Genomic DNA, 18,414 nt, shown 5'->3' with positions numbered 1-18,414 from the left:
TAGTATAAAGGACAAAGAGAATAATCATAGACATAGTTATTTTTACAGGGCACACATTACTTCCACAATAATTCAATATATCTGACACTGTAACAAAGTGTATCTTAGCTTACAGTTATAATTGATTTAAATTTAGGAAAAACATTTAATATTATTAATTTGTCATTAGAGTTTTCCTACAGACCATAAGCTATTTGAGAATGTAAATTACATCTACACTGCACTGTATGTTCCCAGCTCCGTCTTGCACTAGACATTACCCAGTATATGCTTACTGAGTTCCGGTAAATATACTCCCTTCCTTGACAGCCTTCCAGGGCCCAGATTGCTGGCAAGGACATTCTGCTAAGTGGTACCCACAGTTTCAGGTTCTGCTATTAGAATTCATGCAGCAAACTGACAACTCCCAGTTGCAAAAATAAATAAAAGTTCCAAAGTATCTCTTGAAGTTGAGTGGGGGAAGGACAAGTTGAGGATGTAAAGAACTGCATGTTCCTCCACAGTTTTATGGCTAAAAGGTTGACGACTTTTTCCTTCTTTTTCTCATCCACTATAAAAATCACAGAATTCCTATGAATATGAGATAAGAATAGGTCATTTGTCATGTTCTATGCCATTATGCTGACAGGAAACTTACTTCCTTTTTTCCCTATCCAATGATTCCTATCATTCATGACTATTAAAAGAATAGCCGGGCGGTGGTGGCGCACGCCTTTAATCCCAGCACTCGGGAGGCAGAGCCAGGCGGATCTCTGTGAGTTCGAGGCCAGCCTGGGCTACCAAGTGAGTCCCAGGAAAGGCGCAAAGCTACACAGAGAAACCCTGTCTCAAAAAAAAAACTCAAAAAAAAAAAACCAAAAAAAAAAAAAAAAAAAAAAAAAAAAAAAAAAAAAAAAGAATATGTCTGTCTATTTTGTGTGACATTAGTGTGTCTTCAAAAGAAATGACAAGCGGTTCAGGCTATCTCTTGGGGATTCTTTGTGTGTATTTTTAAGCACTGGGAATTGTGGCATTATTTCTGGTGCTCCAGTTTAGTTCACATTTAGAGCACATAAGCCACCATGACTAACAAAGGGCTTCATTATTCAAACCAAGATTGTCTCACAGTGCTAAAGTTACTGAGGGTAAAATCTGCTTTCTCACCTATTTAGAAAAATAACAATAAAAAGATAGAAATACAATAGGTACACCTATAGGAATTTTACATTTAGCACTCACTCTAACAAAGGTGGCTACATCAATAAAAGACCAAAATTGAACTTGACTGTCCTAAAATGTGCTTGCATCTCCAATGTGTGAAAAATAAGGAAAAGCTAGATACAAAGTTAAATTAGTGACATTTTTAGACAAAAATAGCTGTTTCCTCATGTTTAAGGCCATTCTAGAATAATATAAACACACAAACACAAAATAGTGCACACAAAATAAGTTAATAGCGAAATCAGTTGCCACTTCCTCTACTCATTTTGCCTAATCATCACATACGGACTGGAAATTTCCAAGCCTCCATTGCAACTCCATGCTTATTTGACTGAGCTGTGACAAATGGGGTGTGGTCATCAAATCTCATTCATAGGAGCCTTGGCTTGTCATCCTCTTTCAAATAAGAAGAACTTAGAAGAGGGAGGAGCCAAAAGAGAGCCCAAATCCCTCAGTGACTTCATGGAGCAGAACTAAGAAACTTCTGCAGGTTAAGACACGAAGATTCCAGGGTTCATCTGACACAGAAGCTGGGATAAATTTATGTTTGTTTCATTTCCAGAGTGGTCCAGAGGGAATTTAAAGCAGCTATCTTATCTTAACAGCTTTTAACAAGACTGAGCTAAAATGTCCAGGTGCTTTCAACACTGACTAATTAAACCAGGTGATCTCCAGAGAGCTGTTCCTTTGTTCGTGAGTATCCACACTTCAAAGAGTCCAGTTCTTCATGGAACAGTAGCTAAAACTCAGAAATCTAAAAGAAAGACTGCCTAATAGGATTCTCTTCCATTTGATCTTACTTCCTCAAGTAAATTTTAATAACCCTCTAAAGGAGCAGCCACCCTCTGTGGCCACACGCGTCGTACAGATCAGCTGGGGTGTTTCTTAAGACTAATCAACCAGCAGAAGCAGTCAAACATTCTTACCTTCTCTCCATATAAGCAGTGGTACCCATCTCAGAGCTTTTGTTTGACCTCAGAAAGATGTAATTCATTTCTTAGAAGAAAAAAAAATAGCCATAGGTTCTTCTTACTTTAATCTGTCTTAAGTAGGTAACCATATATATCAATAAAGAATTTGAATGCATTAAGATATTTTGTGTCTGACACATTTACAACTTTTCCCTTTACTTTAGCTTCACTATCACATCATATTTTCACATTATTGCTGTAGGGTTGTTACTATGACTCCGTTGTAAGGAATAAGAAAACTGAAAATAAGATAGTGTTAAGATGGAGGCAGATCACTGTGCTATGCTGTGATTAATTACTGCCATTTAGTTTGTGGGCATTTTGAATCACACTTATGAGGATACTAATCATTTCAGGCTGATTGCCTTTTGATTAGTAATATTAATTTCAATGGGAGGTAAACCTTAAATTAGACAGCCCCACTTTCATCTTTAAAGGCCTTAAATAGAATAGGCATAATTCTATGTTCAAGTATCTCTCTATGTAGGCCAAAAGGAGATTTGAAACTATTGGAGAGGAGCAATAATTTGCATTTCAAAGAGATCAAAATAAATACCAGAACAGGGAACTCTCCCACTGCAGAGGAAAGATTAAACGAAAACTATTAATTAACGGTTTAGGACAATCTTTGCTAACTGTTAGTCACCTGAATACGAGATGAACTCATGTTTTGAAACAGATTTATCTTTTTTATGGTCATAGAAAAAGCAGAACATAGCCCAGAGGGAATTAAGAAAATTGTGTGTTCCTATTTTTAAGAAGAATTATTATAGTAATGTAATAATTATATACAGTGACATACTCCTGTACTCTCAGCACTACAGAGGCATAGGCAGGGCAACTAGAGGTTCAACGCCATTCTTGGCTGCATAAGACCCTATTTTAAAACCAATAAAAGAAAACATACAGATAGAGAGATGGACTATAGGCTATTGTTATGAAAATGTTTATGTAGTAATTTATGAAAAAGAACAAGAAATATATAGAGAATTTAAGAGCTCAAAGTATCCAGGCCCCCAATATAAACAGCAACAACAAAAGAAAAACCTCAGGTTTCAAGAAATAGTGGATAGGAACATTTTTCTCCAACACTGAAGCTGCCACCTTAGACAAATGAGACATCAGCAAAAAGGACGATTTCACCTATAAAATCATGAGATAAGTTGAAATGCGATTATGCGGAGTCTTTAATAGCTTTCCCCGGCAGCTACAGATGTATCACACCCTTTAACTCTTTGCTGGAAAATCTGCAAAACAAATATTAAGTAGATGTTTTCCTGTGGCAGAGTATTAGGATTGGTTTTGTACTTTCAGGGCCCCTTTTCAGTGAGAGTGCATTTCCCCCATGTCCTAAATGTGGCATGCATGAGAAAGTTAGCACCATGGTTGCCTCCTGCCTTCACAGTGCTGAGTGCAGCCTAAGAGAGAACTTGGAGCTTAGCATGTAATATCCCCAGAGAGTGTGGAATGACTGACGACTCAGCCTCAGCTATGTATGAGATACCCTTTGATTGGAGATGCAAAAAAGGAGTCAACTTTAAAACTATCTGTTCCAGAAAACACTAACTGCTCAGATGTTTGCAGTTCAGTAGGAACTGTCCTAATCTGCTGACCTCTCCTAGATAAATGATCAAATGGAACTAAGGGACAAAACGAAGATAAAATACTATTTGATGACATGTCCAACACTAATTTTGTATTCATTTACTATCAATTCATATATACTTTATCATGGTAAATCAGCAGCAGCTCATCTGCAAACAGATGAATTTGCATTATCTTAGAGTCAAATGATAACTTCTGAATACCTAATAGTCATTATATTCGAGTAACTATATATCCTGAACTACCTTCAGTTATTTGAATAATCAGTGCTGAATAAGGTTTCCCCTTCTGCATAAGCCCCTGGGTACCTTTGATCTTCACCCTTTACGGTTGACATTAACCATTATTTTATAACGCAGAGCACATTGGATGATCTACCAATCTGACTTCATAATGCCAATCATCTTTTCTCTAAGTTTCAGTATCAAAACTATAGCTCTCCCAACTAAAACTGAATAAAGGAGTACAGGTGGAAACATAATGCTTTGTATGCTCTCTGGAGATTATGTAGAAGGATAAATTGTGTTTCCTGTCAGGTTTGAAACTTTGCCCTTCAATCTCAAGTTCACTTGGTTCCTTTACTTTTTTTTGTCTGTTTTATGTGTTTATTTGTTGTTTTTATCTCTGTCACTGGTCAGCCCAACTTTTATCAGACATTATGAAATACTCTATTTTAATTTTACATTTTTGCTACTGTTTACTTACTTTTCTTTTATTTTACAATACCATTCAGTTCTACATAACAGCCACAGATTCCCTTGTTCTTCCCTTTCCTGCCCCCCTCCCCTTGCCCCCAGACCACCCCCCATTCCCACCTCCTCCAGGGCAAAGCCTCCCCTGAGGACTGAGATGGACCTGATAGACTCAATCCAGGCAGGTCCAGTCCCCTCCTCTCAGATTGAGCCAAGTGTCCCTGCAGAAGTCGCAGGTTTCAAACAACTAACTCATGCAATGAGCCCAGGACCTGGTACCACTGCCTAGATGCCTCCCAAACAGATCAAGCCAATAAACTGTCTCACCTATTCAGAGGGCCTGATAGGTGGGCTGGAGAAATGGCTCAGTGGTTAAGAGCATTGGCTATTTTTCCAGAGGTCCTGAGTTCAATTCCCAGCATCCACGTGGTGGCTCACTTGGTTCCTTTAAAGAATGTAGGTAACCCTACTGAGTTTTAAGATTTACATCTAAACTTAGTTTTCTGGATTTTGGATTTGTAGGTTTGTGTTTGTTTCAAATCCTTCACACAAGTTTCCAAGCTTTCTATTATCTGAGATCTATGACTGATAATTTGAGACATCTGGAATGTTTAAGTTTGTTTTATGACCCCAGATTTATTTGGTGCACCTTTATTTATCAAATCCTTTGCTACCCTTTCTTCACTATCTCATTCCCTTTGCTACCCAGTCCTTTCTCCATTTTGAAAATAGCTTTTCTCATTTCCTCAAACTGGAAGCCTCTGTGTCCTCATCTAAATGGATCTCAGCTGAATTGCTGCTCAAAAGCCTAAAAGCTTATAAGCCTCTAGTTCCTGGTTTTCATGCCTTATATATCTTTCTGCTTCCTGGAATTAAAGGCATATGTCACCATGCCTGGCTGTTTCCAGTGTGGCTTTGAACTCACAGAGATCCAGATGGATCTCTGCCTCCAGAATGCTAGGATTAAAGGTGTGTGTGCCACCATTCTCTGGCCTCTATATCTAGTGGCTGTTCTGCTCTCTGACCCCAGATAAGTTTATTAGGGTGCACAATGTATTTGGGGGACACAATATCACCACAGGAGAAAACACAATCATTAGCTCACATAAGATTTTTATAGAGATTAGCATAGTGTCCATTTATTGTTTGTGCCTTGTTCAATTGCCAGAAAACTATATTAACCATAGAATTTTGAGCTTAAGATATTTATCACTTCTTTATCACTCTTTCATCATCTATCTAAGTAGCTGGTCCCTTTCAACCTTCCTTTTACACAATACACAAGTGTCACTCCTGTCTTGTCTTGTGTTTTTAAAGACTACGTCTGTTTAAAACTCTCCACTTCTCTCCATTGTATTATCTGCCCACTTCTCCTGACTGCCGGATCATCCATTCGGAGACTTCTTCCAGTGTTCTCCTATCCTCCAAGGAGATCTGTGACTTGCTTTGGTCTCCATCCTGTTTATAGAGACAAACAGAGTCTCTATAAACCAAATCATTATTTCTTATTAATGGTTATAATGATAGTTATTCATGTGCTAGGCACCTGGTATATACATCTTTAGTAATCAGTGCCCTCTTTCATAGTGATATATCAACAGAGGAGATGGTGAGAATCATAGATATCACCATCCATGGCCTATAACTAGCAAGTATATGAACCAGAACTTGAGCCATTTAAGTGAACCCTAATACTTGCTTGTTCTATTCTTGTAGGTTGACTTTTTGCATCCTCTGTGATGCTTACATCTGTGTTTCTCCAGTTTAAGAATAAGTGGGAAGCAAGTAGCCAGCATAGAGAAAATGTGACTATGAAAATACGCAGCTTCATGCACTAAGCTTAATAAGGTACTAATCATTATGTTTGCAGAGTCCCTTTGATCAGAATTAACAGAAAGAGCCTAGTAAGCTCCCTATAGATTTCAGTTTCCTGCTTTATTCTTAACAAAAGTTCATCTTGTCAAACATTAGTCACAGTTGGACATTATGAGCAAGCTTTGATTGTGAGACTTCTGCTGACAGCGAGAGCTAAATGGAGTCAGCAGTTTGCCCTTCTAGACTAACACGGAGAAACACTGGAGAGGCGGACAATAAAATCACATCTTCTTCCGCAGGTCCCAAGCTGTATCAGAGAAGTTGTCTGAGAAGTGGGCCCAGATTTTCTACTTTTGCTAGCAGTAGAGCAGACAAACTGTTCCAGATCTGAAGCAACCTTGCCTACTTTCTGCTTCCTGGTTGCATATCTCTTTATTCTGATGTTTATCATATTGTAATATTGGGGTTCATAAAGATAATTTCCTTCAAATAAATAATGTATTTTAACTATATTCACCCCAGTTCCATTCATCTCCTTGTTCTACTCCTTCTGTTAGACTCCTTCCTTCCTCAAGTCTCCCTTTTATTTTCATATCATATGTTTATAGAAGAATTCTAATACCCACAAATCAAACATGTGTTATTTGTTTTTCTCTGTGTGTGACTTTTTGCTCAGTATGATATCCCCACTTGGATAAATATTCTAGCCAACAACATAATTTCATTCTTTTATGGCTAAATAAAATACCAATACATATTACCCACTCATCTACTGATGGATACCCAGGCTTACTCCATAATGTGGATATCTGAATAGTGCATCAATAACCTTACCTGTATCTCTGTTGTGTTGACTTAGAGTTATTTGAGTACATACATGGGAGTGGAATAGTTGCATTATCCACTAGTTCTAAGAGAAAACACTATACTGAGTTCATCATTTGCTGAAAAGGCTGTATTTTCTCCAATATATGTTCTTTGCATCTGACTACATATCCTTTTTGATAGCCCTTTTTACTAGAGCCAAAAAGTCCATTTTTAAAAGAAAAAAATTTATTAGTGCCAGACATGGTGGTATACACCTGTAATCCCAACACATGAGAAGCTGAAGATTATTAAATCTGAAGCCAGCCTGTGCTATATAGTAAGACCTTGTCTAAAAAAAACAGATGACTAGATATAATTCAGGTTCTGCAGTCAAGATCAAATTACATAGTGTTTTCCATGGTAGACACTCTTGATTAAATTAATAGACACAATAAAGACCCTTTCCCTAAATCATTATTAATATAAATCATAATAAGTAAGATGCCAATTATTTTCTTATCTAGCTGGTTATTTATACATTGAGCAAACTCTACCACATATGACAACATGCTCCAACAGAACTTAAAGAATGATTTGTTCCTTACCATCGATTTAAAATAAATTGTAAAGTACTAAACTAATGATACAATAAAACTTTTATCCTAAACATAGAGAGCCAGAAACATATAATTATAATACAGATTTATGCATCTTACAAAATAAATACTGTAATATATATATATATATATATATATATATATATATATATATATATTTGAAAATACTAATTCTTTTTTAATTTTACTAATTTTTAAGCTTTATTTTTTGAGAATATAATTACATTATTTCTCTCTTCCCCTTCCTCCATCCAAATCTTCACATATACCCCTCCTTGTTTCCTTTAAAATTCATGGATTCATGGCCTTTTTGTCATTTGTTGTTGTTACGTGTGTGTGTGTGTGTGTGTGTGTGTGTGTGTACATACACATACATCTATATTCTTTTTTAAAATAAATTTATTTATTTATTTATTTATTATATTTTTATATCCATTGATGTTTTGCCTGAATGTATGTCTGTTCAAGGGTGTTGGATCCTGTGGAACTGGATTTACAGACAGTTATGAGCTGCCATGTGGGTGCTGAGAATTGAACCCAGGTCCTCTGAAAGAACAGCCAGTGCTCTTAACTACTGAGCCATCTCCCCAGCCCCTACATGGATATATATTCTTAAATACACAAATACTCCCTGTGCAGTCTTTATAATGTCGCTTTACTCATGTTTTCATAGATGACCAGTTAGTACTGGACAACCAGTTTGTCGCCCTTCCCTGAGGAAGAAGAAGTCCATTTCTCCCACTCTCTGCATCGCTTACTGGCCTGAAGCTCTTTCTGTACACTTGAGGCCTCTTGAGCTTTCTCTCATTTATGTTGGCATAAGAAGTAGAAAATCTTCGATTTGTTCAAGGACTCCCACTTCATTTTCCAGTAATGGACACATTTGAAGGAGCCAAGATATCCTCTCACTATTGTTGTTTTGAGGCCTTATCTCGATAAAGGACAGTAGTCCCACTCACTTATCGAAAGACTAGGCGTCACCTTCCCCTCTTTCTCCCCTGCACTTTCTACAGCCAGTTCCTAAGTGCAGCACTTCTGCTCCGCATCAGAATACCTCTTGAATGCCCAGAACCACAACTCTGTGACATTGTTATTCTTGGTTCCATTTAAAACAATAGCCTTCTAAATTTATAGCTTCAAGTCTTTCCTTTCTGCAATTTATTTTTCCTGCTGCCTTCAGATTAATCTAAAATTTAAATCTGATATCCTCACTCCGTTGAATGAAACACTTTAATGGCTTTCCATTGCCTTCAGGATAAAGTCAAAATAACTTATCACAGTTTATAAACACCTTGCAAATTCATTCCCCTAATTACCTCTTCAACTCCTCTGAACTTTTCATCCTTTGTTCAGCCCATTCAGGACTGCTGTAAATTCTCGATAGCGTGGATTTCTCCAGTGGGACTCTCCCTTGTTTCCGGAAGAAGAGGGGAGGTTGACTGGAAATGTAATGTTGACAAGGTTCCATTACTGTGACAAACCTCAGACACATTCAGCTGTAAAGGAGGGAGGATTTTGATTCCCAGTTTGAGGACTTTCCATCTATGCTCTCTCAGTCTGGTTGCTTGGTGCTGGTGATAGCACAATCAGCCCTGTAAGAAATGTGTAATAGAAGCGAGCTGTTCGTTTATTAGAACTGAGAAACAAAGAAGAGAGAGAGGGAGGGTCAGAGCCCGTTCATGGACACACATCCCATCTCCTTACTCCCTTTCCCTAGGACCTGCCTCCTAAGCCTTTCCCTATGTCCCCAGAGCAGGCAAGGCTGGGGACCCAAGCTTTTTCACATCTAAGACCCAAACCATACAAATGCCGTCTAAACAGACTGTGATAAAATAAAAATATTTACTGTATTCACTGTAGCAACAAATAATGATACAAATCTGTGGGTGAAAAGTAATGAAGAAATTAATATACAGTACTAAGAAAATTGAATTTAAAAAAAAGATAAGAAAAAGGAGCAAAAAACTCAAGAGACAGCTAGTTAAATTCAAAATGTCTTCCCTAAATACAGCATGATGGTTATATTAGATTTAAATGGATTATGTAAGACAGGATTCAAGAGCAAGGACTCACCATGTGCTACAACAGAGGCTGCTTACATGTTAAAACACCAACATGATGGAAGTATGGAAAAAATACCATGAAAAACCTTAAGCTTAAGCAAGCAAGAGCTGGCCGATTAGTCATTCCAAATGTCATACCACATTTTTGTCTGTTTTAGTTGATACCTTAGAAGCTAAAAAAAAATCACATAAACCTAACCTGTGATCCCAGAAAAAGGATAATACTTAAGGGGGAAAGTATTGGTTCAACAAACTGAATCATTGATAAAGCAAATAATTGCTAGTACATTTCTCAGAGTCTAATTTTCACAACTATTTTCACTTAATCTTTGACCTGTAGAAAAAGTTAGACTTCAATTGTATTTCTAGTGGACTATGAATAGCAGACATAATTATTTAAACATAGGTTAAGCTTTATACATAATCACCAGAGTTTCTGTTTCTCCACCTTTTACACTAGAGGATTTTGCTAGCACAACTTATAACATCTTAATTCTTCTTTAGATAGTTTTTTTTAGTTTTACTTGGTTGATATATGAAATCTGTCTTCAGTATTGTTTTTTAAAGCTGTCAAAATTTATTCATATATTCTGTATCAGAAAACTGAAATGAACTGATCTAAATGAAATAAACCCAAAATCAATAACCCAAAAGAAAAAAATTAAGACAAGGATCATTACTTCAGGTAAATATGGGCTCTTTCCAACAACAAAAGATTATTATATCCCAAATTAAACCTGTGCATAAGCTCAGAGCTTCAACATATGAGAGAAAAAAGAACCATAGAATTCAGGGAAACCAAAAATTTTCTGTTCGTATTGAGGTAGCTTACCTTCTTTCTTTATTTTTCTACTGTTTTTTTTTTCAAGACAGGGTTTCTCTGTGTAGCCCTGGCTATTCTGGAACTTGCTCTGTACACCAGGCTGGCCTCAAACTCACAGAGACCTGCCTGGCTTTGCCTCCTGAGTGCTGGGATTAAGCCACTGCTGCCCGGGGTATAATGACTTTTAGAGAGAACAAAATACCCTTAAATGCAAAGCCACATCCATCTCTAGTTGACACAAAATAATCACTGAAATAAGTAATGTGGAGATATAATAAAATGATCTCATCCATTTCAAATAATTGAACATTTACATAACATACTCTATAACCACAACAGAAGTTATAGTATATCTAGAAAGGACCTGGATATTTGAAAACACATCAACTAAACCAAAATCACTCACAGGTCATAGAAGGACAGTAGCTCTTCAAAGGGCATGGGGAGGACCCAGGTTTTAGGTTGATGCTAGAAAGGTGAGAAGTGAGAGATATCTGCACAGGCATCACCCTGATAAGTATTTCATATGTGCTTACAGTAGGAGAAACAGAAACTGAAGTTTCAATTCAACCAAGTTAACTCCCTGTTGACAATCCCTTGTTTGTTTCCTCTACAGTCTGCAGCAAAATTGATACCTTGGGCATTCTGCTCTTTAGTGTTCTCCTTTACAGCACAGAAACTGTACCTACTCTACTCTAAAAATAATAGTGACAGTTAGTAGTTAACTTAAAACAATGGGCATGCTACATCTTGCAAGCAAAAAATGGCTTAGTAACATTCATCCAAAAATTACCTTTACAAACTGAAAATATCCCCCCTATAGTGTTTTAACTATATTTTATAAAGTTTGATTAAAAATTATTCAGTGAAAACTGATTTATTATCATAGTGGCACATGCTTTTAATCCTAACACTCAAAGGAGGAAGGACAGACATATCTCTGTGAGTTCAAGGACACCTGAGTTCAATGCCAGCCAAGCATACATAAGTGGGACTCTGACTCAAAAGAGGGAAAGAGAAAGAAAGAGGATGGGTAATATAGACCCCTACAGGGATAAAGGTATATGAAGACATGCCAACTTGACCATTGGCAAGCCAGCAATAAAAGCCTCAAAAAAAAATTAAAGAATCAACTATCCTGGAACCCTTTGTTTTGTGTTGTTTGGGCTGATAAAGAGAAACATGAGAACTGTTTGTGTTGCTAGAATCAACATTTTAAAAATTAAAAAAAGTCACCAATCTTTGAGCTGGGTTTACGTTGTGGAAGCTAAAATAATTAAAGGGAACAAATTAACCCAAAGTTAATTAAAACTCTGAAACACAAAGGGTAAGAACAAAGATTAATAAGGTAAAATGACATAAAACAAAAAAAACAATACAAACAATACTTTGTATCTAAGAAAGTTCAATGAAATTTATAACCTTCTAGCTTATCAAAAAATGTAACAAAACCCACCAAAATTAAAGATGTGACTTCTAGGTCTTCCTGACATTAGAGGGATAATGTATCTTTATAACAAATACATTTGATATGTAGACAAAATAGAAAAATTCCTTGACTAAAATTGATACCAAAAGAAATAAAAACACAATGTTATCACTAACTCTTTACAAATGCATCTACAGTCAGCACAATTATATTATTATCTGGTTAGACATTTCTAAGCAATTAGCAAACTGATATTGATATATGTAGATTCATATATCTAGAAAAGCTACAAGATTCTTTGAAAAGACAATGAAAATTTTAGTATTATACGTCTTATTTCAAAACTTAAAAGTTACTATAAATAGTAACTATAAATAATGGATTTAGTGAAGGATAGACAAGCCCATGGAATGGAATAAACTCTGGAAATACACATTTGGGTGTTTTCCATGAATTCACCAATGCCTTGGGGCCACTAAGAAGGTAAGGCAAGTGTGTTCAAAAAAAGTTACACTTGGGCTGGACAGTTGTAGGTCTCTCTAGGTCTGCCCCATAATATATACCAAATAAAATAAAAATGAATGATAACTCTAAAAATAAATTGTTAAAGTAAAATGTCTGAATAACACATAGAGGAAAACCCTCATGACAGTGACATGATATAGATCTCAGGTACAACACAAAGGATAAATCACAAAAGGTGAAAAATCCAATTAGACTTACTGAGATCCTAAAACCTGTTCTTTGGAGGCCAATAGGAATACTAAAAGGCAAACTAAAGAAATGCAGAAAATATATGCAATACATACATTTAATATTGAATAATCGGTATCTAGAATATGTAAGTAATTTTTACATCTCAGTAATTAAATACAACCCAAATAAAAGTGAGGCAAAATATTTGAATATAAAACGTATCAAATAATTTTATAAATAGCCAACAAATTCTATATGAGAATACAAGGAGATGCAATTACATACCCACTAGCACGGTAAAAGCATAAAAGACAATGCCTGAGCTATAGAACACTTGATGTGCTGCTACTGGGAATTTCCAGTAGTGCAATGATGTGGAGGGAAGGTTTGTTTCTATGACACATTTTCATACAATGTCCATAATCACAAATGAGAAAATGTATTACATCCTGTTTCCATGCAAATAAATTTAAAACTCAATTTTATTATGTATTGGTTGCTTGGTATTTTAGTATGTAGCTCAACAATACTTCATGTTCCTTAGCTCACACTGTCATACATTTCTAGTTTCCCTCTACTACAGACAATCCAGTAGGATACATGCATACACATCCACACATAAACACATTTAATTATTTCATAAAGATGTACTTCTAGATGTAGAATATATGGGTCAGAAGGGTTAACATGTTAAATGTACATATATCTAAACACGAAACATATCAGTTAACCTCATTAATGCATTCGAATTTCAGTTTATACTTAAATTAGTATGTGAACATTCATTTCTTTCTAACCTTGCTAATTCTTGGGTAAAATTAATGAACCTAATTTTTTTTAACCTAAAAGCAAAACATGATAGAGTTGCAATATTAAGCAATCTTCATTTCCCTGCTTACTATTGAAATTAATTGTCTTTGCTTGTATTTATTGACTATTTTCAGATTTTATTATATCCATCGCCTAGTTCTTTCTTGGCATTTTTCATTATTCCTGATAAACAACACCTGTTCATTTATTACTGCCTTCAACTCATTCCCTCTCATATGAGTTTAAAATATATTCTTGAGGTTACCATGTGTATGTGTGTGTGTGTGTGTGTGTGTGTGTGTGTTTATCTGCTATACTAATATATTGCAAATTCACACAATATAATTATCCTTTTCATTCCTAGTTTCTAATGTTATTCATAAAAAATGCTTAATTCATATAAAATTGAATTTTATTCTAGGTGAATATGAATATCTCCAATTCCTTATATTTTTTCTCAGTGCATTTTAAATATCAACAATAAAAATGATTTTCAAGTAGACCTCAAAGTAATTCCTTACTTAGCTTTCATATTTTATATTAATATCATATTGCCTCATTATAATTTTCCATATTTTTGTAGTAGTGTTATTATCACTTTTAGTTTTAATGGTTCTGATTGGTTTACCATGTGTGTGTAGCTTGAAAACAAAATTTTATTGTGTATTACCAACATGGTCTTTTATAGTAGAGCTATAAAATAACATATAACTGAGCTCTGACATTTTCAGAGTTTTAATTTTTCTCTGTAACAGACAAATCAGAAAAATTAAAACTTAAGAAATATATGGAACTAATATGAATTATTAAACCCAGCTGAAGAATCAAATAAAATTTTCATAAGTTATGTATATATCCTGGCTCAATTATTTCAGCTATAGCATTAATTTTTAAGTTCAAATATATTTTTGTAATGTCTCTTTATTGAGAATATGCCTATGACATTTACTTTTATCTAAATTTGGTTTATCTATTTAGTAAGTTGAATTTGGACTCATGCGTACGACTTAGTAGCTGCCATAGTAGTTCTGAAAATTGCTTGTCAAGCTTATTCTAAGGAATTTTATTATTCAGTAATGATGTTGACTGAAATAAGTTTTACAATATGAAAATAAAACTATTTATTCTGTGACATGCTGATTTTCTTACAGCTTGATGCATAAAAGCTTTGTTTTCTTACAACTACATCTTCCCTATCCTAGATATTTAAGCTAACATCACAAGAGCCGTATTTTTATTGCAGTAACAGTGGTTTCTCAAGCCTGTGTCGCCCCTGTAAGAAAATGGCAGAGTGGTAAGACAGGCAAACCTATCTCCCTAAAATAAGCAAGTTTCCTCAGTCAAGATTCATTGAATTCAGACAGAGGACTGCCTTAAAATTAAAAGTTATTTTTATACAGTATATACATATGAAGAAGAAGTTCTCAACACCTTGCAGTAGATGTTAACTGGTTTCAATATTGGACCCAAGGTTTTTGTTAAAACTTTTATTAGCTTCATTTATAATAGAAGATGATCTCCCAAACAGTAGAGATGCAGATGCTCATTCATACAGAACTAGTGTCCTCTCAGCCACTGACGTCTGTCTCGTTCCTTTTGAATTTTAAAAATAAGGTCTTTTATATGTGAAAAAAAATATGCTGTTTGCTTAGTCTATGCAAGACAGTAAACTTCCAATCCTGAGTCGGTCATAACTCTTAGAAGCTCTTATGGTTACCACCTCCATTGTCTCCACTCAATAGCCAAGAACACTTAAGTACAGAAGTGAAATAAGTTGCCCTAGATCATGTAGATAATATGGGAACCCTTGAATATAGTCCCGAATCTGGCTGCCACCAAATCCGGTATCCTTGTTTTATAACTTGGTTCCTTAATTATGCACCATTCCTTGTCTCTGTCCTAACTGTCCTTTCCGCCTTCTCTTTCCCCGTCCATGCAGGCCCATAACCAAGGTGTAGACTAAGAAGGAAGTCATGCTTCACACGGCCGTACCATGCTGGCAGCCATTCCTGGGTCTGGCTATGGTGTTACTCTTCTTGGGATCCACCATCGGCTGCCCTGCTCGCTGTGAGTGCTCTGCCCAGAACAAATCTGTTAGCTGCCACAGAAGACGTTTGATTGCCATCCCAGAAGGTATTCCCATTGAGACTAAAATCTTGGACCTCAGCAAAAACAGGTTAAAAAGCATAAACCCTGAAGAATTCATATCATATCCTCTCTTGGAGGAGATAGACTTGAGTGACAACATCATCGCCAATGTGGAGCCTGGAGCGTTTAACAACCTCTTTAACCTGCGTTCCCTCCGCCTGAAAGGCAATCGCCTTAAGTTGGTACCGCTGGGAGTATTCACTGGACTGTCCAACCTCACCAAGCTTGACATTAGTGAGAATAAGATTGTCATTTTGCTGGACTACATGTTCCAGGATCTACATAACCTGAAGTCTCTAGAAGTGGGGGACAATGATTTGGTTTATATATCACACAGGGCCTTCAGCGGACTACTTAGCTTGGAACAGCTCACCCTGGAGAAGTGCAACTTAACAGCAGTACCAACAGAAGCCCTTTCTCATCTCCGCAGCCTCATCACCCTGCATCTGAAGCATCTTAATATCAACAATATGCCTGTGTATGCCTTTAAAAGATTGTTCCATCTGAAACACCTAGAGATTGATTATTGGCCTTTGCTAGATATGATGCCGGCCAATAGCCTCTATGGTCTCAACCTCACGTCCCTTTCCATCACTAACACCAACCTGTCCACTGTCCCCTTCCTTGCCTTTAAACACCTGGTCTACCTGACCCACCTTAACCTCTCCTACAATCCCATCAGCACTATTGAAGCAGGCATGTTCTCTGACCTGATCCGCCTACAGGAACTTCATATAGTGGGGGCCCAGCTCCGCACCATTGAGCCTCACTCCTTCCAAGGGCTCCGTTTCCTCCGTGTGCTCAATGTGTCTCAGAACCTGCTGGAAACATTGGAAGAGAATGTTTTCTCCTCCCCTAGGGCTTTGGAGGTCCTGAGCATTAACCACAACCCACTAGCCTGCGACTGCCGACTCCTCTGGCTCCTACAACGACAGCCCACCCTACAGTTTGGGGGCCAGCAGCCCATGTGTGCCGGGCCAGACACCATCCGTGAGAGGTCATTTAAGGATTTCCATAGCACTGCACTTTCTTTTTATTTTACCTGCAAAAAGCCCAAAATCCGTGAAAAGAAGTTACAGCATCTACTAGTGGATGAAGGGCAGACGGTTCAGCTGGAGTGCAATGCCGATGGAGACCCACAGCCGGTGATTTCCTGGGTGACACCCCGAAGGCGTTTTATCACCGCCAAGTCCAATGGAAGGGCCACTGTGTTGGGTGATGGCACCTTGGAAATCCGTTTTGCCCAGGATCAAGACAGTGGCATGTATGTTTGCATTGCTAGCAATGCTGCTGGGAATGACAGCTTCACTGCCTCTCTCACCGTGAAGGGATTCACTTCAGACCGCTTCCTTTACGCCAACAGGACCCCTATGTACATGACCGACTCCAATGACACCGTTTCCAATGGCACTAACGCCAATACTTTTTCCCTGGACCTTAAAACAATACTGGTATCTACAGCCATGGGCTGTTTCACATTCCTGGGAGTGGTTTTATTTTGTTTTCTCCTTCTTTTTGTGTGGAGCCGAGGGAAAGGCAAACACAAAAACAGCATTGACCTTGAGTATGTGCCCCGAAAAAACAATGGTGCTGTTGTGGAAGGGGAGGTGGCTGGACCCAGGAGGTTCAACATGAAAATGATATAAGGGCCCACCACACACACTACTGTCTCTGTGTCACTGTTGGTAATGAGTAAGACATCTGACATAGTGAATCACAAGGTTATCAGGCAGCCTCCTGTGGTTGTCCCTGTGTCAAAGCGGGGTCCATGGATGCAGGAAGACTTCTCATGGAGACTGGCCGTTAGAGGCAGGCAGGCATGTGTCAGAGCCCTTCACACAATGGGATACTAATTGTTTGCATTGCAAATATTGGCATTCTGGGGATCTCAGTAATGAACCTGAACCTTTGGCTCATGCTGATGGACAACAATTCAACATTTTCTACCACTGCAAAAACAAAAGAAAAAAATAAAATAAAAAGAACAACCTACAGTGTAGGATTTACATATTAAAAAGACACATTTGTCTAAAACATACTCTACAGTAAAATTTGTATTTATTATTATCATTTGTTAAAACCTTGCATCATACAATACTGTTGGTTCAGCACCAAAAAGAGATCAATATATTCTTTTTTTTTTGAAACATATATGCTGTATATGTTTTAAAGCAATATGAATGAGAGGTTGTGCTTTTAGTTACTCACCAGTATAGATCCAAGTGTGATTTCACCTTCCTTTTGACCACCAATAAACCTGAGAACAGATCCCTGGGGTAACAGGCAGAGATGTGTTGAGAAGTGTATGTCTGATGTAGGATGCCAAGAAACAGGACCCAAGTCAAAACTGCTCAACTCTGTTAACTTCTGTTACTATAAATAAAGGCATGTGCCTAGTTTTGATACAGAATGGAATATTTTTTATACGTACACTACCAACCTGGACCAGTTTACTGTAACAGAAGCCTTTGGGTTTCTCCGGAAGGTGGTATATCGCTAGATGTACCTGTAAAATGCAAGGTAGGTGTCATTCATAAAAGTAACCCATTTAGCTGGCTCTTAGTTCTACTCTCACTAGTCACTGCTCATGGATTAATGACAAATGGAAAAGGGAGTAATGATTATGTATAATTATTTGGCAATGTTCACTAGTAGCTGATATCAAAAAAACTGTTGTCCAAAAGCTCTCAGAATAAGGAGTTTTCAGAAGTCAATAAAAAAAAAAAAGCAGGGTGATC

At 37.0% G+C, this 18,414-nt stretch overlaps 1 protein-coding gene across 5 annotated transcripts in view; it reads left to right on the top strand.

The window, feature by feature from the left end:
- Positions 1–17,629, top strand: part of Lingo2 (leucine rich repeat and Ig domain containing 2) — a 1,165,708-nt gene extending 1,148,079 nt beyond the window's left edge. For all 5 annotated transcript variants that reach the window (XM_015994223.3, XM_042270975.2, XM_076564048.1 and 2 more), the window contains one exon: positions 15,468–17,629. In XM_015994223.3, coding sequence (XP_015849709.1) covers positions 15,502–17,322 — 1,821 coding nt within the window. In that variant the 5' untranslated portion in view covers positions 15,468–15,501 and the 3' untranslated portion in view covers positions 17,323–17,629. The remainder of the gene's footprint in view (positions 1–15,467) is intronic.
- The last annotated feature ends 785 nt before the right edge of the window (positions 17,630–18,414 follow it).

Source organism: Peromyscus maniculatus, chromosome 2 (assembly GCF_049852395.1).
Source record: "Peromyscus maniculatus bairdii isolate BWxNUB_F1_BW_parent chromosome 2, HU_Pman_BW_mat_3.1, whole genome shotgun sequence".
NCBI classification, from domain to species: domain Eukaryota; kingdom Metazoa; phylum Chordata; class Mammalia; order Rodentia; family Cricetidae; genus Peromyscus; species Peromyscus maniculatus.
This window is presented reverse-complemented; position numbering and strand designations above follow the sequence as displayed.